General features: G+C 37.6%; 2 protein-coding genes across 2 annotated transcripts in view; both read right to left on the bottom strand.

Moving 5' to 3' along the window:
- The window catches only part of LOC107727693 (A-kinase anchor protein SPHKAP), a 116,257-nt gene extending 115,408 nt beyond the window's left edge, over positions 1-849 (bottom strand). Inside the window, exon 1 of the mRNA XM_016537646.1 lies at positions 490-849. The gene's annotated coding sequence lies outside the window, so the exon portion shown is untranslated. The remainder of the gene's footprint in view (positions 1-489) is intronic.
- A 16,622-nt stretch (positions 850-17,471) lies between these two features.
- On the bottom strand, positions 17,472-22,761 carry LOC107727685 (PTB-containing, cubilin and LRP1-interacting protein-like). Its single transcript, XM_016537637.1, has 2 exons — positions 22,753-22,761; positions 17,472-18,732 (listed from the first exon to the last, which is right to left on the bottom strand). The coding sequence occupies exons 1-2, from the start codon at positions 22,759-22,761 to the stop codon at positions 18,244-18,246; spliced, it is 498 nt and encodes a 165-aa protein (XP_016393123.1). The 3' UTR covers positions 17,472-18,243.
- Positions 22,762-23,719: the final 958 nt, after the last annotated feature.

A 23,719-nucleotide genomic window follows, 5' to 3' on the forward strand; every position in this document is an offset into this window, starting at 1 on the left:
AAATACTTTTTGGGACCAAAGTACAATGGCAATGGCAATTTTAAAAACAGTTTGTGTGAGTGTGCAAAGAAATACAGGGCACGGCTGGTCAAAGAGCTACAATCCTTCTCAAAACAATGCAAAGCTTCTGTTCTGAAAACCATTATGTGCCAAACACACATACAGTAATTGTATCATCACGGCATGTGAAGGCCTTAGAAAGCTGAAGTCAATAACTTCACTCCAGGAATCCCGGCTGAGTGAATACAGTATTCCAGAGCAATGCCAACACAATATTTCAATCACTATATATATATATATATATATATATATATATATATAAAGACCGACTCACACACACACACACACACACATTTGCATTCTCACACAAGATTCTCTTTTGACAAACCACCCCATAAAAATCTCTCAATACAACACAAAGGCTGTAAATAAACTCACACACACACGCACCTAACAGCAGGTAATGAGCAGAACCAGACTGTCACTTACGTCAAACCGAACTCTCGCTCTCTTCAGCTCACTGGGACGAACGACTGGATTTTTCTCCAAGTCCTCCAGGAACCAGGATCATTTGCTTTCGTCTTCTTCTCCTCTCTCCTTCTTCACTTTGTCATTGTTTTTAAGCGCCTGTTGTGCTCTTACTGCAGTGTGTTTGTGTTTATGTGCAGCATATAGTGTGTTAACTACATCTCAAGGCGGTACTGTTGACATAATTAATGTCTTTCTTAATTGTTATGCATGCAAAGCATCAGTTTTTCTTGTCGTTGCGGCACGATACGGTTATGTGTGTGTGTGTGTAATGCAGATCTAATCCCTTTGAGGAGGTGAGAGAGCGGCTGCTTAGCAGCCAGGACCCTATAGGGAATAAAAGACAAATGTTTCAGCTCAACACACACACACACACACACACACACACACAGTGCAAATGATGTTGACATACACTTCAACTTAACGCCATCCTATTATGCAATAAACATCAACTACATATTTAACCTCATCCTAAACACTCCCCTTCCACACAGAAAAGAGCACTCACACTCACATATACTTGTATAAGTGGATTAGAGTGTCAAAGTAGGGCACAGTTTTACGCTCTTAGCTACAAATATCCTTGATACTGCCATAATTACGAGCAGGCAAAACAAGCCCAAGACCTCATATACATTCAATACGCTGGACAGCTTGCACACGCACATCTTGACCCACTTTAACTGACTTTGTGATGATTTCTGGTTTGTAAAAGTCATAGGTTTCCAGAACGTGATTCGCAGAGGGTGTGAAAAACCGAAGTGATATCAATAGCAAGCAAAGCGGAGCTTAAGCAAGTCAAAGATTAGAGCGTGAGCGGTCATGTGATCACGTGCCTGCCGTTCATTTGTGACGGACTCCACGTTCCATCTGGCACCCTGAGTACATGTGTACGCACAAAGGTACATATGCTCTTGGCCTGCGATCTGATCAATAGCTTCCTCTCTGTTAGAATGAATTGTCAAACAAACCACCTGTTGTTCTCATTTTTCTTTCACTCCCTTGCTATCCACACACAGTGCAAATGATGTTGACATACACTTCAACTTAACGCCATCCTATTATGCAATAAACATCAACTACATATTTAACCTCATCCTAAACACTCACCTTCCACACTGAAAAGAGCACTTACACTCACATATACTTGTATAAGTGGATTAGCGTGTCAATGTAGGACACAGTTTGAAGCTCTTAGCTACAAGCGTCCCTGACACTGCCATCATTATGAGCAGGCAAAACAAGCCCAAGACTTCATAAGCCATCAACACGCAGGACAGCTCGCACACACACACGTCTTGACCCACTTAAACTGACTCAGTGATGATTTCTGGTTTGTAAAAGTCATAGGATCCCTGACTGTGATTCGTAGAGGTGAAAAACCGAAGTGATATCAATAGCGAGCAAAGTGGAGCTTAAGCAAGTCAAAGATTAGAGCGTGAGGTCATGTGATCACGTGCCAGCCGTTCATTTGTGACGGACTCCATGTTCCATCTGGCACCCTGAGTACATGTGCACGCACACAGGTACGTCTGCTCTCGGCCTGGGATCTGATCAATAGCTTCCTCTCTGTTAGAATGAATTGTCAAGTATACAACGAGACAAACAAACCACCTGTTGTTCTCATTTTCTTTCACTCCCTCGGCTATCCATTCTATTTCACTTTAGAAGTAGTTTGTCTGAATGCCAAGCAGTAATACAATCCTCACTTTCACCCTGTAAAACCTGACATATTAATGTAAAAAGGTCTATTTTTTTTTTAATTAGACAATTACATTTTTTTATTAGACAATTAAAAAAAATCTTTTAAAAAGTTCATGTGCTTTATGTTTTGTATTATATTTGATACATTAGGCTTTTACAGATCATATGGTATGACATAGGGAGAATATGGAAGCACCTCAAATTTATTTAAAGGCCCAACTTGAGCAAAAATATGCAATTTGGTGTTGCTGGTATTCATATGGACAAAAAATTAAGATGAAATGCTGATAGCTAATGTAAATCAATGAGATCTTAATAACAATAGGCTATAGCTAAATCTCAGCTGTCACTCTATATCTTCCCAATAATGTCTTAGTAACATGTTTAAATGCTTCGTTTTATGGTCAAAGCTCTGAAGTTTTAAAACTTACAATGCAATGCAATACAATGATGACTGGAAGATGAACAAATAAACACTTGATGCACAAGTTTGAAATGTAAAGGATATAAGATTTGATCTTGTTGACAATTTAGAGGCTGTGCTGATATAAAGTAGGCTTTAAAGTTAACAAACACAACAAATACCTTATTTACTTTCTTGAAAGTGCAGCTAAAAATAAATGTTCTATCATCATTTACTTGCCATAATTGTAGATGAAGCACAAAATGAGATAATTCAATGAATATTATTCATTGTGACTAATGATTATACTGTCACACAAGCATATACTCTGGAACGACTTGAGGTTGAGAATTTTAATTGTTGAGTGAAATATACCTTTAAATTTGATCTATTTCTTGCACAAAGCTATAGTAAGACTGCAGAAGACTTAATACAAGTCATATGGAATACTTTTATGATTTTTATTAACCATCTTATTTTTAGCGTAACAGCTGATGCGGCCATTTGTAGCTTTAATGGCTTCCGGTGTCATTCACTTACAGTTATTTTACCTGACAAAAACAGTCCATTATATGGCTTGATATTTCAAACTAGTATTTGTATTCATATTATTTTAACTTATTATCGTAATCATAAAGATACTGTTTTGTGGCACAAATAATTTTACCATTCACTGCATTTTGTTATTATGTAGTTATTTGCAGGGCCGTCCTTAGGGGGGTGCAACTGGTGCTCCCTACCTTGCACCGGGCCCCGCGTCAGCTAAGGACGGCCCTGGTTATTTGCCTATAGCGGCTAATGAATCAGAAATCTCGCACATTTACAGAAAATACAGTTACTTTGGTGTTGTTATAAGATGGATAATGTAGTTGTTGTTGTTGTTTGGAGTTTGACAGACATTTTCAACATGAACTGTCATGGAAAAAATGTACAAATTTATAATTTAATACATTTTTTCTTTAACATTCCCTCAGAAATCCACGGATGTCAAATAGTATGTTAATGTAATATAGCCTTTAAAGGCAGAGTAAGTGATTTCTGGTAGCCAATGTTGATATTTGAAATCACCTAAACAAACACGCCCCTACCCCAAAAGGGTCTTGCCCCTATTTTGATAGCTCCGCCCCACATATACGTACGCAACCCAGGCAACGATTAGTTCTGTGAAACAAAGCAAAACCAATGTTACACCGTGTCTACGGACGTGAGCGGCGCGTCGCAACAAATCCCCGACAGAAAACTGCTGCCGGGTTCTATTTATGACGTGCTGACACACATTTCAAATGGTTTTCAACGGTCGTTTGATCGCGTCCAGTGTAGGCAGACTTTAGCTGTTGTAGACACGGTGTTACTCACCTATTGAGAAGAAACAAAGCAACCTCGGCGTCCGATCGCAGGCCTCCGCTCCTTGAGTTCTCTCCAGCGCTGGAAAGCTGATCCGATATTTACACGGGTCCTACTTCTTGCCTTATCGTTCCGCAGACGTTTTCCTCTTTTGTTTTTTATCCGCCATCTCTATCTTTTTGTCGCTCGGCTCGGCTAATGTCCGTCCCATGCACTGAAAGCTCTCTCCTCCACATCACGAGTAGACACGCCCCTTATTGCTGATTGGCTACAAGTTTGTTTTGCCATTCGGCCCGAATCAGTTTTCTAAAGTGTTTTTGAAAAATCACATACCCTGCCTTTAAACACTCCAACTGTTTTTTAAACGCTCCAACTGGAATACTGCTGTGGAATACTGGATTCACTCAACCAGGATTCCTGGAGTGAAGTTATCCACATACACATCCGCACGTGTAACTAGCACATCCATATAAATGCACAAACAAGCTTGTCATTTGTGGTTTTAAGGTTAATATTGTTTATAAAGAGGTTTTTCTGCTCTGATCAATAAAAATCTTTATGAAAAGGTGCAGAGAAATGAAGAATGAGTGAGGGCGAAATGGAGAGAAACACTGGGGGACGAGGAGAAAGAGAGAAAACGCGTCTTGACAGTAATTGAAAACATTTATTATTTCGCCTCAGCACCGGTCAAGGTTTGTTCATCCATCAGACGCACATTCACGCGTAAACACAAGACACTGGAAAGGAGCAAACGAAACCATAAATTCTATGTAAGAATACAGTATTTAAACCAGACCATCATTCAGCGGCAGTGGTGTCTTTTTTTAGCAGGTTATCAGGCAGATAAAGGGGCTGATGGGAAGGATCTCATGTCCGTGGCCGAACGAAAAGACCCGTCCCTCCGCTAATGGCATCGTTCACGTGTGAAATTAATCACCTGACCTTTCCAACACACACACACACTCACAAATACAAACACACACTTCTCTATTAGTGTGAGTCAAGCTGTCTTTCAATCTCTCTCTACACAGCTGAATTTCTCCTGAAGGAAAACCAATCCCTACGGGAGGCCATTCATTTATCCGTTTAGTTTCTCTTTCTGTCAATCTATCTCCTCTTCATCCTAACATAACCTCTTCCTCTACAATCCATTCATAAGTTTCAACTGGAAAAAAAAATTATGTCCTCAGTGTAGTTTATCGCTCACAAGCAAACACTGGCCATTTGATCTATTTCAGTCCATTCTGAAATCTACAAGCTTTTCAAGATACATCGATCACTGAACTCTAAAGTCGTGGAAGGCAATGGTACAAAACAGGAATAAACAGAAATGAGAAGAACTTTTTTTTTTTCTGTGCCACTATAGTGTTACCAAAGAAACAGCAAAAATAATAACAGAACGCAACAGTCCAGAAGTAAAAGATCCATGTATTTTCAGTGATAACTTAAAAACCATTAAAGACAAACCTACTGTGAACTTCAAGGTTGTTAATCAATGGTTTATGCTTTTTTTGAAGGCATCAGCTCCCAATATTTATATATTTTTTTAATAATCAAGTTTAACAGCTGAAGTCTTGGTGCAAAACTGCATTACCCATGATTCGTCAAAGAAATTTCCACCAATCGGAGAATTGCAACAAGCAAATCATGCCAAAAGAACACTTATTTATATTTTGTATTAAATGTTGAAAAAAAAATCTATCTGTCTGTCTGTCTGTCTGTCTGTGTGTGTGTGTGTGTGTGTGTGTGTGTCTGTCTGTCTGTCTGTCTGTCTGTCTGTCTGTCTGTCTGTCTGTCTGTCTGTCTGTCTGTCTGTCTGTCTGTCTGTCTGTCTGTCTGTCTGTCTGTCTGTCTGTCTGTCTGTCTGTCTGTCTGTCTGTCTGTCTGTCTGGTGTGTGTGTGTGTGTGTGTGTATAAACAATGTATTTCACATTTTTAATTCAGTTATGTCATTCACAATTTTTGGGGCTGTACGTCGTTCCCTCATTAAAGCCGTTAAGTACACAGACTTATAACTTTGTCTTTTTGTCCGATTTTCAATTACAGTTTCAAATACTTCTAATCAAAATTTGTAATGCTGTGATTCACCTCGTAGCTGGTTGGTTTGTTTCACTGGTTCAGCTCTTTAATGAAGACTTTTAAAAACCCTTATGGGGAAAAAATCTGGATGGGAAAAAAAATGCTTCTGGATCCAAGTCTGCTGAAAAAAAAAAAAAAAACTGAAGGGCACAGTTCCACTCTTAAAAATGTTAACCAAACTATCTGCTATTGGTTGACCAAACAAATAGTCCCGTCCCAAACTCAAATCATTGCTATTGAGTTAATCTTGCAGTCCAAGGTTGCTTACACAGTCACAGTGTTACATTTTGGGGGCACGTACTAACAGCTGTCTTATCATATTAAGCTAAGATGGGATACGGTATATTAGTGCCAAAATAAATTACACACTTCATCTTTAAAAATTACTGTACATCTGTGCATGTGTGTGTTTTGGTGGCTGTGATGCGGCATGAAGGATATTTTTAACCGACCTCTCATAAAATACTTCTATTTTCCGCTCTCATGCTTATTACTGGAGGCGTAGGTGTTTTCATTGTGGGCTGAAAGCACTAAACAGCAAAAATGAAAATTCTGTCATCATTTACTCACCCTCACGTTGTTCCAAAACCATATGACATTCTTTCTTCAATGGAACACAAAAGGACAACTTTAGCAGAATGTGCAAGCTGCTCTTTTCCATATAATGTATGTATTCACTATTTTTTTCCCTTTACTGTAGCAAAGCAATTCCACTTCCATCACACCTGACTCATCACAGTCAATCACGACTCTACAAAGGTACAAGTTTTGAATAAAATATGCGACTTTTAGTGGTGTGTGACCATTTTCAGTGAATAACTAGAATGAATTTCTGTCTTGTCATACTTTTATGGCTCTTTTTAGCTCTTTTTTAAGCTTGCAAACCCTGGTATGTTTAAAAGAAAAGCAATACCCATTTTGTATTAAATGAAACACAGACAATTTTTTTTTTTTTGGTTAACTATTCCTTTAAACACACGCACACACACAGTTCAGTGATTGACAGTCAGGTCAGTAAGATTAGAAGCAGTGCCTGGAGCCCGTCTGGTAGTTCTGAGAGCCAGACATATAAACACACAAACACTGTTAATCAAGTTCGGGAAAGTACCAAAGAAATTCAATTGTACCTGAGTGTTCCTGGGTTTCTGTTCTTGATCACTGTTCTTAAGTCAGTTTAAAACGTATACAGTCGGCTCCAAAGTCTGAGATCACTTCAGAAGCAACACAATGAGGATGAAATATTTCTGATTATGCAATATTTCAAGTTCACTAATCAAATAAGTAAATGTGTGACTGACACTCAAAAAGGTCCAATGCCTTCAATGCAGCACTAGATGCAGCTTTTTTAAAAAGTCATGTTTAGAATTGGTGGTGGAAACCAACAAAAATCAGAAGTGCAGTGATGCCATATAGGCTATCGACTACAAAATCAAATCCATAAAAGTATTAAAACTAAAGCATGTCCAGTACAGTTATAATAAGTGAATTTATAACAGTTAGGCATTCGATAATTGTTGAACGAAATTTTATTCCCTCAAATGGCCTACTGATATCAAAATATCATGGTACTGTCTGTGATCACATCACAAATTGGCCTACCTCGTTACTGTTTTTTTTTTACCTGCTCTTCAATAGTATTGTCAAACCACTGTAATATATCAACTTTCGATTAATGATCGGAAAGTGTCTTTTACCTTGTTTCATTCAGAGCTGCATGTGCAGGTGTTGAACTTCATAAAGACCAAAGTCAACGCTGGCAAACGACAGGATGCATTTGAAGGTCTGATTTTAAGGTGTCGTTGTTGAATATCCATTTTATCCAGCACTCTTTTTGTTCACCGTGTTCTAAGTATGGCATCATTATTGTTTGTTTACCAAGTAAAAAACGGCTTCAAACGATTCAATGCGTACGCGAACTGTTTGTAATTCAGAATGAATCGTGAACTGGTTCAGAAAATGGTTCATTCGCAAAATGTAAACCGAGTCACTATTCTTTATAATTTAAAGCAAAATGGGCACGAAGTCATTTGAAATGTATGTTCAGTCATCAGTTGAACTTTTCACTCAAACTGTAATGTAGATGATAGGGTACAATACATAAAATATAAATATATATATTTCGGAAATCTCACAATTAGGCTATACTCTATTTTATACTATGGAAGCCCACTTCCGCCACTGAATAAAAAATAAAAAAGGTAATTGCAACTTTTTATCTCACAATTCGAACATTTTTTCTCAGAATTGCGTGATATAAACGCAATTGTGAGTTAAAAAGTCATAATTGTGAGATATAAACTCGCAATTCTGAGAAATAAAGTCAGAATTGCGTGATATAAACTTGCAATTGCGAGACATTAAGTCACAATCCTGAGAAATAAAGTCAGAACTGCGAGATATATACTCACAATTCTGACTTTTTTTCTCAGAATTGCGAGTTTACATCTCGCAATTCTGACTTTATAACTCGCAATTGCATGTTATAAAGTCAGAATTGCGAGTTTTAATACCGCAGTTGTGAGTTTATCTCGCAATTCTGTGAAAAGGTCAGAATTGTGAGATAAAAAGTCGCAATAACCTTTTTTTTTTTTTTTATTCAGTGGCGGAAACGGGCTTCCATATTATACATATGCTAAACTGGACTTTCCTCAAAAGAAAGCTGTGCACTTTAAAGATGTATGAAGCCAGAACTGACCTTTTGTTGTTAACACTTTATAGCTATTGATTAAGAAGATTGATGAAAAGTAGGATTTGATGCTTAAATCTGAACAAATACTTGAAAATCAGAGAGAGAGAGAATCCCTGTTTCAATTTAGATGGCCTCACCTCTCCTCACCTCACACTGCATCCTGTGGGAATTACAAAAACCTCAGTAGGCAGTGAAGCAAAAGTAATATTTCTAAAAAACCGGCCTTCTTTTATCACAATGTCTTCTGAATTTTGTTATCGAAAACAACATTTTCAAGAAGTCCCTCAAAGAATGGAGAAACATGTGGAAAGTCAGGTTCTCATCAAAGAATTGTAATTTGTTTCGCTCTTTTCTGCCGTGCTGTTTCTCAGAATGAAGCAACTGAAGCCCCGGTGATGGAGAAAAACTCAGATGCAGTGGAGCTTTAGAATCGATAATCTGGAGGGACAGAGGAAGTGCGGAACACCGTGTGTATGTGCTTTCATCCGCTCTCAGAGTTAAAGGTCACTGATGTCATCTGTAGGTGTGTGTCTATGTGTGAATAAGTCAGTGGTTGTGTGTGCATTATTCAGCAGATGTTTTTTCTGTCTCAGTGGGCTGTGAAGATCAGAGTCTGCCCTGTTAATCTCTGTCAACCAAAGAGACGTTTACTTTGGGTGCCTCTATCTACAGCTTTACATTTAACCTCTGCTGCATGTTTGTCTGTGCTTGGTTTTTTTGTTTGGTGCATTATGTGTAGGCGAGCATGACTTTTGCTATCTTCACCCTTAACCCAAAGTACTGAACTTGGTTCACAGTCTGTTACACACATGAACGTACCTCAAAATGTGCGGCTTTTTGAGGAGAAGTGTGTATTACTTTTCTAAGCAACTAACCACTAACAACACCATTGCAACCTTCTAGAAAGGCCTAAAACACGCACTTAAAACACCCAGAACATCAATCCAACATCCAAAACACACTCCCAACCTGATCTCAGGAGCATTTTTTTCTCATAAACTGTGGATTTCTTTTCTGTCATGGAAACAGGCTTTCATAGTAACCCTAACTGAGATCACATGCAGTACAAACTAATTCAAACCACATACTAGTGCCAAGACACCACTCACATTTCCTCCAGAATTTTTTTTGTTTGTTTTGTTTTTAGACATGATTCATTTGCATGACATGATGCCAGGTGTGAGTGTGTGTATCCCAGGTGGTTTATAATGAACTAAGGGTCTGTGGGATTGAAATGTCAGTGTGTTGTTGAGCTGTAATCACATAAAAAGGTCAACCGAGTGTTTCCAATTTCGCACGCAGAAAGGAAAACAACAAGAAAAGTGTGTAACCTTAAGCCCATGCTAATACCAATGAACACAAAGGCTGGCATAACGCAACTCTTTCAAGTGTTTACCAATCAGCCATTGCTTTAAGGCTCACCTCTTATGTCCACTAGGATTCCATGTGAAAGGAAAAGGCCATTCATACTGTCCTAGTGTCCTTGAAAAGAGACCTTCACTGCATCACATCACTGGAAGGATCCTATCAGGGTCACAGTTTAATTAGCCTTTTGTGTTTCCAACAGAAGCCTGCGCTAAAAAGCACAATCTGCTGGGATTAGACACACACATATATATATATATATATATTTTTTTTTTTTTCTAAATGACTTGGGATCCATTCACACAGAATGAGATTTTGCAATAATAAAAACATGAGACGCAGGGCAGTGTAATGATAAAACGCAAGGTGTTGAGACGCGTTTTAAAAAGCTGAACTCGAGCGTCACGTTTTCATGCACGAGACGTTGCAAAAGACACAATGCAGAGGTCAAACATACTTGTCTAGCACAGATTTCAAAGAAATTCCATGATATTTGGGATTACAAACCATATAATTTTTCTCTCCTTTTCTTTACTCCTTTGAAAGACACTGTGTGCCTTTCAAAGACACGTGTGCTTTATAAATTAATAAAAAAGGGGTTGCATAGCTTGTTGCATTTGAAAGGAATAGTTCACCCAAAAATGGCAATTTACTGAAAATTACTCTCCCTCAGGCCATCCAAGATGTAGATGACTTTGTTTCTTCATCAGAACAGATTTGGAGAAATGTAGCATTGCATCACTTGCTTACCAATGGATCCTCTGCAGTGAATGGGTGCCGTCAGAATGAGAGTCCAAACAGCTGATAAAAACATCACAATAATCCACAAGTGATCCGCACCACTCCAGTCCATCAATGAATGTCTTGTGAAGCAAAAAAAAAAAAAGATATTTAAATAAATAAATAAATATAAAATATAACAAGTAAATAAATATTTACATATTTGTCATATACCATATTGCTAGAATTTTAGAAGTCTAGTTTCTTCCTAGATTGGAAAAAGTTATTTTAGGAGGCTCTAGAGAATCATGTCATTTTAGTTTGCCGCACATTCAACAGAGGTGACATCTAAAGAATATCAGAGCCTGTCTGTTGTTTCGGCCCTGAGTAATGAATGGGGTCACACATTTATCAAAAATATCTTCAGAAGCGCACCTTTCATCTGTGTTCTGCCCACCCATGTCATCTCTACACAGACTAAACACGTCGGATCTGAAGATAGCCTTCACAGTCCTAAATCAAGAACAAGAATCAAAGTCCGCATCTCCTCTGATCTCAGGTACACAAAATGGGAAAAATCAATACAAACCTGTTTTTAAGGTAAGGCTGTTGGGTTCACATCTAAAGGTACATTAGAATCAGACGACTAGTCTAGAAGACATTTGCAGTTAAACCAAAAGATTGTGTATCTTGACATACTGTAAAGTCAGTAGTACGCTTGATCATGTGACCAATGTGTAAGGTCAGGTGGGCTCCCATAGGCAAAATAAATTGCATATATTAGCATTGCATTATGAACTCAAGGTGAAGTGAGCTTGAACACCTGAAGACAAATTTGTTTTGCTGGACTCTGAATCATATTCTAACCACATTATTATTTATGAGAAGTCTGTTCTAGTCAAGTGCATTTCTCTATTTTCTTAGCAACACTGTTGCTTTGTTTCTCATAGGAATGTATTAATGCATTTGAAATCAGAATTTGACATTCAAAATGGTGTTCCAAGGACATGCAGGGATTTTATTCTTGATTCAGATGGGGCAGGTAATTCATATGTAAGGTGCTGGGGTCAGATGATGTGCCGAATTAATCCAAGCTAATGCGTTTGCTCTGTCTATGTGCAGGAGGATGAGATGAGAGTGCTTGACAGACACACAGATGGATCGAGCATTGGAATAATACACAGCGCACACAACACCTCTGCACTTACTCCCGATTTCTTTCAACATGGAGACAGGAGAGCTGTCAGTCAGTGGACAAGCAAAGTGTTACTTGTTTGAAAAAGTAACTCAGTTATTTTCTTGTAAATTCAAAAGTTATGTGTTACTTTACTAGTTACTTGAAAAAGTAATCTGATTATGTAACTCGCGTAACTTGTAATGCGTTACCCCCAACACTGCTAATAACTTTGTACAGAGTCGATCCTCCCTATACGCAAAATAGGCAAGCTGCGTAGGGCCTCCGAAACACCAGGGGGCCCCCTTGCTCTCAAAGATGATTTAATTTTAGTTTTGTTTTTTAATTTTGGCCAGTGGTTATGAAAACATGAATGATCATTTTGTTTTAATGCGGTGCGCTGTCGCTCTTTCTACGTAAAAATCAGTCAAATCGTGTAATGTGAATGTCGTGCAGTCTTGCTCGAGACTAAAAAAAACGAGTTGAAAGCGTACCGAGCCGCGGAAGAGACGCTGTTTCTCAAGCGCTTTCCGCGAACGCGATTCGAGACGGAGTGAAATACGGACAAATGCGTTTCATTCATTCGTTCATAACCACTCATATGAAACAAAACGCATATGAATCTTTAGATTTTTCTTATACTTTCTCCAAAAGTTCATTCAACTATTTTTTTTTCGGACTATTATTTCATATATCAGGCTTTACGGGGTTAATCTCCAGACATGTTCTTGAACTTGAATTAATTTAATTGATGTGTTTTTGAGTGTAAATATCAGCGGGTTGTAAGGTTGCATCAGCCCTTCTGCTTCGCCGCCTGTGTTTGGAATGAATCAGTTGGGTGGATTAATGACACTTGATCTTTACAACCTGAGAAAAACAAGCAAGCTAATTCATCCATTCGGACATCACTGATGCCTACTCAGAGCTTCCATTAAAGCCCCTGCATGATGCTATCTGCATTACAAAAATCTTGTTGATAACACTATGCTATTTCATTACCCACAATGCACCTGTCTCTCTGATATGAGTTTGTGTGGAGATTAAAGTGAATCAGGTGCAGATCTTCATTCCTGTGATAACGCCACCTCACACTGGTCACAGATCAGCAATGGACACATTAGCTTGGACTCTGAGGTTGTGATAAAACAGGTCATAGTGCTTCACTGATGGATGATGGTATGATAGGAGATCCAACAGTGTTCATAGAGATGAAGAAGAAGAGAGAATTGGGCAGGGGGATTCTCTTGATGCCTTTTTTCAGATATCAGGATTCAATCTTTGCTGCTTTCTAAAAGGTCAATTAGAGATGGAAGATATGCTGAGATGCTACTGCTTAATCTGACACAGCCCTTTCAAGCAACACCCAACGGCCTCGGATCAGCTGGGCGGATGCTGCAGATGTCTGTCTCTGATTTACAGCTTGTTTTGTCTAGTACCACCATGCCCTGCTCAACACTGAGGGTCTTTTTCCAAAATGATTCCATTTTTAAAAAGAAAGGAATTTTGGAATATGTGTTCTTCCATGACTTTTTTTATTGTTATCCCCAAACAAAAGGCTCTAATGGTTCTTTTTAGTCAATCAAAAGACATAAAGACATACAGTTCAACCAGTGTTATGAAACAAATGACTCTTCTGAGCTGGTTCTTTTTCGTGACTCTAAAATATACAGGTCAACCAGTGTGTAGACAGATTCCCCAAACAAATGACTCTGTCGGTTCTTTTTAGTGAATCAAAAAACACAATACAACCATTGTAGTAAAGTTCCCTAAACAAATGACTCATATACTTAAACATACAGCTCAGTCGGTGTAGTTAGATTCCCAAACGAATGACTCTTATGAGCTGGTTCTTTTTGACGAATCAAAACAGCTGAACTGGAGTGAAGAGTTTGATTTCCCAAACAAATGACTCTTATGAGACGGTTCATTTAGTGAATCAAAAACATACAGCTCAACTAGTGTAGTTAGATTCCTGAACGAATGACTGTTATAAGATGGTTCTTTTTAGTGAATCAGAAATATAGCTCAACCAAGTCATAGTCAGATTCCACAAACAAAGCGAATTTGAATAGATATCTTTATTAACAAACTGCGTATTTGAAGCCTACACTCTTAAAAATGCTGGGTTAAATATAACCCAGCGCTGGGTTAAAAAGGGACACACCCAGCTATTGGGTTGTTTTGACCCAGCGGTTGGGTTGTTTTGACCTGGGTCTAAACAACCCAACCGCTGGGTCAAAACAACCCAACCGCTGGGTCAAAACAACCCAACCGCTGGGTCAAAACAACCCAACCGCTGGGTCAAAACATCCCAATAGCTGGGTTTGTCCCTTTTTAACCCAGCGCTGGGTTATATTTAACCCAGCATTTTTTAGAGTGTAAACAACTTTATTCTCACCTATATACATGTAAAAAAAAACTCTTAAAAATTACATTCCACGACACAAAAACAGTATTATTTATAAAATTATAGTGGATTTGGGCATCTGCCATGACACGTGCTGTGAGAAATACAAATAGTTGGAGTTCTGTTACGACTAGAATATTGCACCGCTGGAAAAGGCTCTCAGCCAATCAGATTCCAGGACCAAAAAGCATTGTATGTATGTGTGTGTATATATAGAACACAACCTCCAATTCCAATATAGTCTCTGAATCAGTGCTCAATAATATGAAAGAAATTACGGAGCGTGATACAGCAGTGAACCTGAAGAGCCGAGTGTGCTGTAGAGGTGTGATAGCTCTCACTCAAGAAGGCAGGCCAAAACACTGGCGAAGGGTTTCGTCAAAAGTTCCTCCAGAGGCAAAGAAATAAGAGGTTGGTGCGTCTGAAGAGGCTTATATAAACCCTTTGATCCGAGCCCATATGTTCAGCGATCTCACACATGACTGAATCTGACACGAAACTGTATTCACACTGTTCACTTTGACAGTTTGACTCATGAATGCTGCTTATATAAAGCTGCGAGTGCACGCGGGGCTGCTTCAAATAATAAATATTAGTATATCAATTTAATTAGTCTACACTTATGAATCAGTCATTTAAGTCTCCTATAGTTATGGCCAATCACCTAACTTGCGCGTCAGGATCTTGTCAAGGGCAAATTTCTTGCCTCAAGCTTTATTCTATAATTATCTTGCATAATGATTTTGCTTTTCATTTTGAACGATCGATTTTTATTTGACACATACGGCACCTTCACAAAAGTCCTGTCAGTAGGAATAAAAGCAAGCACGTGAGATGAAATTAATGAGCTTGTATGTACCATATCATATGTGGAGGTGTATATAGTTAATTTGAATGATGATTTCTATACCGCATTTCCTTTATACTCTTCAATGCTGCAGTGCCCTCTAGAGGTTCAAAGATGAAGAGAAAAATAGTGGAATAATATAAAATCAAGTTTTTTTTTAGGACTCTGTCGCCACCTACTGACTGAGAATGGAAGTGCAACTAGCGGCACATATCTCAGTCACTTCATAGATTATATATGAATATTTTAATAAATGTACATAAAATATTTAATTACAAAACCTGACCCATACACCACAGTCTGATAATATATGTAAATAATAACAGAAAAGAACCACAACTTAGCTTGGTAAATAGTTTATATATGACTGTATCTTTTTATCTTTGCAAATACAGCATAAAAAACACATATGGTAACATTTCAAAACATTAAAGCGAGTCTGAGCCATTAAGACATGTAGTGAGAATATTCATCTACAATATTACAAATTAAAAAACAGCAACAACGACGAGACACTCATCTTCATTCTCCCCTGACATTTGAAGGCTGCCCTCCGCTCCTGATCCAAATTCACAGTTGGCCATAATACTGATTTCTGTAATGGTGCTTGTCACTTTATTCAAAATATCAAACATTTAATGCAGTATTTAAAAGAAAAAAAATGGATACATTTGTATTTACACAAGCTTATCAAATGAGTTTTTCAAATACACTGTATATATCTTTTATATATATTTCTTTATATTTATAAATGTCACTGCCAGATGCACTCCAACAGAATCCAAATCCCAATTAGAATCCGATTCCAAATCAGAATTCAAAATAGAGTCAAAATTATTCATCTGCTCGATGCTCCACAATCCATCGTCTCATAACAGGGTTTTCACAGGTGAGTGGAGCCACGTGTAAAATCACGCATGCATTATATTACACACACGTGCTGGACATCTTGTACAAAGAGTGGATCTAAACCACTATACAGCTTCCAAATTACCTGCAAATTCAAATGTATATTTAAAAAAAAAAAAAAAAATTCTAAAATAATAATCAAACAAGGCTTTCAGTACCAGTACATATATAGCGCTTGCAGCACAAGAGACTTCATACATTCAGCATGGGGGGATCTGTACGTGATGGGAGAAACAATGCTTTTTGATGCTTGGAATCACCTGAATCAATTGCTTCATAAAATCAATTACTGTTTCAAAGCACACAAAGTCTCCACAGCCTGGCGGCACCTGCTGGTCAAAAAGGTGTAAATGTAACAAAAACTCAGCCCAAACATGCATAATGACACCTTTTATAAACCAACTGCCAATATTTTCATGAAAGTGTAATCTATCAAAAGTAATCTACAAATAATTACATATGAAGGTTCTTTGAAATCTGTGTTTTATTAATTTGTAGTACTTGTTTTTGCTTCATTAGGCAGGGCTAGGCAAACTAGGTCAATTAGAAGTCAATTTTCCTTATCATATTATACACGCAAATCAATTAAAGCTCAGTAAATGAATTAAAAATGAACCGTAATCAGTTCAAAACCATTGATAGTTTCACTAGTTCAACAGCAGCATCTGAATTTTTACGTTTACGTAAGATTTGAAAAAGTTTGACAATACAAAGCCTCATTTGCTGAAATCACATGACTTGGTGAGTTTGATACAGTGATTCTCAAGAAAAAAAAAAAAAAAAAGAAAAATGTTTCAAAGCTTCATGAAGCATTGTTTCGAAAGCACCCATCGCAAGTTTCTGTTTACGATCGTGAACTATAGGTGCGGTCACAATATCAAGATTTCGAAAAAATTTCTCGTAAAAAAAGGTCTACTATATATAGCGTAGCAATGTATCAAGCACAGCTCACACTTAAGCCACTTTCAAACCAAGCAGAATCTGCATGGTGAACGGTTTCCTCCTCACAAAACTTTTGCGGACTACTATCAGAATGACTGGATTTCGCTCACGAACAAGAGTAAACGTGACCGCACCTATAAGCCCTGCAGGAGTTAAAGAAATAGTTCAAAAGCAAAGTCTCTTTCTTCTATTCAACATAAAAGAAGAACATCTGGGGAATGCTGGTAAACGAACAGCTGGCGTTAACAACTGACTTGCATAATATTTTTTTCAATACTATGGAAGTCGACGGCTACCGCAACTCTTTGTTACCAACATTCTTCAAAATGTCTTCTTTTGCTCATACAGGTTTGGAACGACATGAGATTGAGTAAATGATGACAGAATTTTCATTTTGGGTGAACTATGGCTTTAAAATACAGATGCATCTGGAATCTCATTTACCACAAGCGCCAGTATTTTCTGTTGGAAAACACCTCGCACACAAACGCACTAAACAGACAAGCACACTCGGCTTGTAGTAGAGAACCCGTTCCATAGTTACTGCAGACAAACAAACCCTAGATCGCACACACACACACGCACACTGACTTTTGGTATCTTAAAAAACAAACAAACAACAAAAATAAAAAGCATAGAAATTGATGCATGGTCCCTATAATTACGCTTCTATGGCCCGATAAAAGTAAAGAAATGCCCTAGGCTGGCTGCCTGCCATAAATATCAAAATTATATCTTTTTTTATCTCTCTGAAACTCTACTTAGCAGAGGAAACACACCTCTGCGTTATCTAAAAAAACGACAAAAGATTTCCGCACGCACATCAGGAACTCCCAGATCCAAAGGTTTTGATCGGTAAAACGAAAGTAACATAACAGGTGAACGTGTAACAAGTTCTTGCCAATTCACACGCGCCATATCAAAACCAGCAGCTTTCAAGTGGGAGTGCGACTGTGGTAAAGTACGGGCACGAACTGTCTGGCAGCCGAGATCGAAAAAAGGCAGATTAGTTTCTTGGTTTGTGGTTTGAATTTCCATTTGCGTTCTGTTTTTGTTGTGGTTATTTTTCGGAATATTCTATTATGGCACAAAGACGTAAAGAGCGCGAGAGCCGTTCCCAACCCCCGGGCTCTCAGCCGTCGTCGGGTGTGCTCGTCTCTTCGGGGAACTCGTCGGACGAGCCGCTCTTGTGGATGCTTCCATCGCTGCGCATGCTGTGGAAGGTTTTCTTAAAGGCTTCCATCATGGAGTGCGCCAGTTTTTTGGCCTCCAGTTTACTCTCGCACTCCACGGCGTGGCAGTCCATCTGGAAGGTCAGATCGTCGTTGATTTGCCGGTAGATCCAGGCGAAGACGTTGGGGCTGACGTCGTGATCCGCCGTGCAGTACGCGATGCGAGCCACCTGGAAGGTGTCCATGGCGACCGTGGCCTCGCCCATCCCATCCAGGTGATGCAGTCGTACCTGGAACGGCCGGATTTCCAGTATGCCGTTGCTGGAGGTGATGGAGTCATCGTGGGCCACTGATGTCCGCTTGGCGTCCCATAATCCCACCACAGCCGACTCGGTGCAGCCGGACAGGAAGTGAGTGCCGGAAATCGACACCTTGCCAAGGTAAGTCACCTGATAAAAGGCAAACACACAAAAAGAAAAATTCAAACAAATGCCCACATGCACAAAGAAAGATTTATTTAAATATAAATATTTGGTCACACAATAAGCAACTAGTTAATATTCTGAAAGCAATATACATTTTGGCTTTACTGGTTACTGAATATGTTCATATATTTTTATTATACTGAGAATGTGTTTACCGGTTTTGTTTCATCTATCATTTTTTAATGACTGTGAATTTTTTATTTTTACATAGTTATATCTGTGAATGCTAGACACACAGTATGGATATTATAGAAGGACATTTACATAATTTTCAGCTCAGTAATCATTTTGTGGAATTGCAGTAGTAATGGAAAAAATTAAAGTATTAAATTAGGTCCTCTTTGCTTGGGTCAATTAATAAATAAAAAAAAAAAAAAAAAAAAAATTATATATTGCTTTAAAAGAACACCATGTAATTAAGTAACGCGTTTTAATAAAATACTACTAATATTTGAAAAAAAAAAATGCTGGAAAACAAAAACTAAAAGCTACATTTTCAGTGGTCATTACTCCAGTCTTCATTGTCACATTTTTTTTTTTAAACAATAATTAAGATTTTACACATATTAAATGTGTTTCTTGTTACTTGGTTACACTACTTCACATGTTCTTAAATCATGACTTTTGGTTGAAAATATTGTTGTTGAAAATGACAAAAAAAAAAAAGTAATTTCCATGAATGTATTTTGTACCAAGTTTATACATATATAGTATATATATATATAGTCCTTTCATCATTCTTATGTATCACTGGATCACTGGTCCAGAACTATGAGCTATGCTGTTTTTTTTTTAAGAGAAAAACAAAAGATTTCAGTCAAGATGAGTAGTTGTGAAAACCTGATCTTGTTGTGTTTGAATGCATGTGCTTTTGGCAAAGGTTTGGGAAGAAAATGTGAAAGTACAGAAGAAAAACACAATGTCTGGCTATCTGTTTTCCTCTTCCAGACGTTCTGTTTAGTCTGCAACCACAAGGTCTAATTCTGGCCATGGTCTCTCCTCCCATTTCTTGAACTCGTTTAAGAATACAATTAAACAAAATAGTTTTTGTTGCTTTACACACTGTACAAACTTTCAAGACAAGCAAGGGGTCGAACATCTGTGCAGAACTTGCTAAGAGAATTTCATAGCAGAATGCAAAGTCATCCCTCTTATGAACACGACTCTCTCCAGATGCGTTTTGTTTTTCTTAATCTCATTCTTTCTCTCGTGTCTGAAACAGAAAGATGAGGCCTTCCTGTGAGCAGGGAGCAGAAATGCCTGTAATATCTCTTCTCTTCTGAAAGCGATTTACGTCAGAGAGAGAGAGGATGAGTGTTCTCTTCTGGAAGAAGTGCTGGAAAACATTCGACCTGAAAGCAGCCCCTCACTACACTACGACTAACAGATGAGGTACTGAGAGAGCATGTGTGTTTCCCAATACCTGATGGATAACATTAAGCGTAAATGAACACAATCACCACAACAAGAAAAAATGTGAGAAGTACTGACTACTGTTCAAAAGCTTAGGGTCAGTATGAAATTAATACTTTTATTCAGCAAGGACACATTAAAATTGATCAAAAATGACATTTATAATGTTACAAAAAAATTATTTCAAATCTCACAAAATATTAAGGAGCAAAAACTGTTTTAACACTGATAATAATCAGAGATATTTCTTAAAGGTCCCCTGAAATGCTTAGAAACACGCAGCGTTACTCTATGTGTTGACGTCATTTGAACTGAAACAGGTTTGATTTCATGGGGACTTTAAGCAGCAAATTAGTATATTAGAATGATTTCTGAAGGATCATGTGACATTGAAGACTGAAGTAATGATGTTGAAAATTCAGCTTTGCATCACAGGAATAAATTACATTTTACAATGTATTTAAATTGCAATAATATTTCACAATTTTTACTGTATTTTTGATCAAATAAACGCAACCATGGTGAGCATAAGTGATTTCTTAGAAAAACATCCTTTGGAATGACCTTCACCAATGAATTGTTCACAGTAAGACCACTAAGTAGTATTTTTTTATTAAATAAAACTAAAATAAAATCAAAACGATTAACTTTTCAAAACTATACTATCCCTGATCCTTGCTCTTTTCGTCAAGTCATTCCTCATGTATTTGATGTGTGTTTCCCTCAGTGGCGACATGACAGATTACAGTCTTTCTGAGAAAGTGTGTGTTTGTTCACACGAACCTCATGGTGTCTGTTCCTGGGTGGGTCTGTGTGTGTGCATATACCTCAGGTGTAAACTGTGAGAAATCATCAAACACTGAGGCAGATTGATGCCTCTCAGTCACCACAGAGTCTAGACAGCAACAGAGCGCTCATTCATCTCTCCGTTCTCTTACCTCCACAGGCAACTGAGAGCCTTCCAACAATAAAGCTGCTCTTCCAGATCTCTGATGCACAGGGTTCAAAGTGAGTGAGTGAGTGCAAATATTGTGCAATTCATTAACCTGATATCAGGATAGGAATACCATTAAAATACGGCGTCCTATGATTGTAAATCAACTAAATTTGCTTGTAAAACAAGATGTAGTATATCCACACAGTGGAAGCACATGCACACACCTACACACAGTACATGGAGAAGCACTGTTGTTTGTGCAACACTGTTATGCAACATGTGGCCACAATTACTCACTATGTGTGTGATTCACTCGTTTAGTATTTTATACCAAGGGCTGGGTGTTATAGCCAAAAATAGCTGTATCTCAATATTTTTTAGCCTTTTGGTAAAAATTATCGACATTCATGTATTTACAACAAAATAGTTTATAAGAGTGACTTTTGTTTCAACCAAACAGTCACTGTTGTCTGCACAAAGCAATATATATTTACATGGTTTATAGGACTGCAATTTTGTGTGCAAACCAAATTTTATTAAAATGTTTTTACATTTTAATTTATTTTTTTATATTATATTTACTGTAGCATTTTCAAACAAATAAATAGTTCAATCACAAGGCAGTACCAAAAAAAAAAAAAAATGCATCTCCATTTATATTCAATTTTGCAATTAACCAAGTACAGATGCGGGAGGTGAAGACAAATTTGTGCCCAGTTAATTTAATTATATTAAAAAAAATCTTAAACTCATTCTTAAATTTACTAATTAAATTATTCAAATTAATTGTACTGATAGTTTTTTGTCCAATGGTCTAACTGTCTGAGGTAAAATCCAATAAAATACATTCAAACAGCTTAACAACAAAAAATACAAATGTAATATAATTAAAATAATATATACAACTGCATAAAGTGACAGTTATGCCTTGAATAAAACATTTTCTTATGAAATCCAAGGTTGTAAACCTTTGGGAAACTTAATTGCTACATAAAAAATACACTAAAATCATGAAACATGATTTACAATGTTGCAAATATATCCCATCACATAATACATCTCCCAGTGCTACTTTATGTCTACCAATTATTTAATGGCATATATAAATCAGTCAAAAAAACAACAAATATTTCCAGCACACACTCCTAAAAGTCTACAAGTTGCTGCTCGTGACTCTTGTGTCCAGCAGGTGGCAGCGTGACGAATGACAATCTATCTAGTGCTCAAGATTCTCCATGCATAATTCAGAAAAAAATAATTCTTCACCAGCTCAGCATTCCAGAGCGGAACGTTAATGCTTCCAGAAGGAGAGGCGCATGTGTCCCCCGACACAGCTGTACTATGGTATGTGCACACAGTCATATACACTGAACACTCTCACGTGTGTGTATGTGAAAGAGTGTGCCTAAGCCACAGAAAGTTTGTTCTGAGGGAAACTGATTACTTTATTTGGTCTGTGTGTGTGGGGGGTCACTATGTTTGTTAACAGAATATGTGTATGTGTGTGTGTGTGTGTGTATGTGTAAACAGCACACAGAACAGACTTTGTACACGCTGAGCTCACAGAATGAATCTTTCATAATGAAGGCTTTCCTAAACATACAGCACCAACATACACAGGAATAAACTCTCACCAAACACATTCTCACAAAAAAGCATCTAAATGAAGAGTAGCTAGTAAACACACACACACACACACACACACACGCTATGAGTCACCCGCTCTAAGTGTTGCTACACTGCTGAAGTCCAGACACATTCTCTACACAAGTGCGTGAACAGATGCTAATAGCTACACAAGCAAATTTCGTGCGTCACTGTATTTCAAAATTTGTCAGAACTCAAAACATAATGCTGGACAAATGTGTGCCTCATTCTCAGAGTCGCCACATGGGGTGCTTTTGCAACATTTGCATAAACATCATCTTCTAGAGTCAGTTTTCTCTGTCATAGCACAGAAACAGTTTGAAGAGAATCTTGCTGATCAAGTCAGTTAAAGTTAGTCAACGTTGACATGTTTCTGTGATTTTGTTGATTATTACATCGTTGATTATACATTTTTACCATTATGGGGCATTTTGTAAAATAACTTTATTAGATGTATGCATCTTTTATGTCAAATTCTTACATTTAATCAATTAACTCAATTAAAATAAAGACATTATAGGCTGTTATATACAATTACAAACATAAGCTATAAGATTAGTTTTAAAAATAATATTTTGAATGCTGAAATATTAAATGATTTTATAAAATGAAATGATACTTTTAAATATGAAACTAAACCTGTTAGTAGGTGGCGGCAAGTTACTGTCTTAACGAGTGAGTCATTGAATCATATACTTAACCAATTTGTTTAAACTGCTGCTTCGTTCAGGAGTGAAGCAAGTGACTGTCTTTATGATGGATTATTGAGCGAAACATGATTTTTGGGCGTTGTGCTTAGAAGTGCTGGCAGATAAACGTCAGATTGCAGAGGTGGAGTTTAAGCAATTAAATGGTTGGAGAAATCCTGCATGTGTCACCAGAGAGAAGTCTAACGTTTAAATAACTAAAACTAGGGCTGTCGCGATTCGTCGATTCTATTCAACTATTCGATTT

This window comes from Sinocyclocheilus rhinocerous, unplaced genomic scaffold (genome assembly GCF_001515625.1).
Source record: "Sinocyclocheilus rhinocerous isolate Xijiao unplaced genomic scaffold, SAMN03320098_v1.1 scaffold4081, whole genome shotgun sequence".
Lineage (NCBI taxonomy): Eukaryota > Metazoa > Chordata > Actinopteri > Cypriniformes > Cyprinidae > Sinocyclocheilus > Sinocyclocheilus rhinocerous.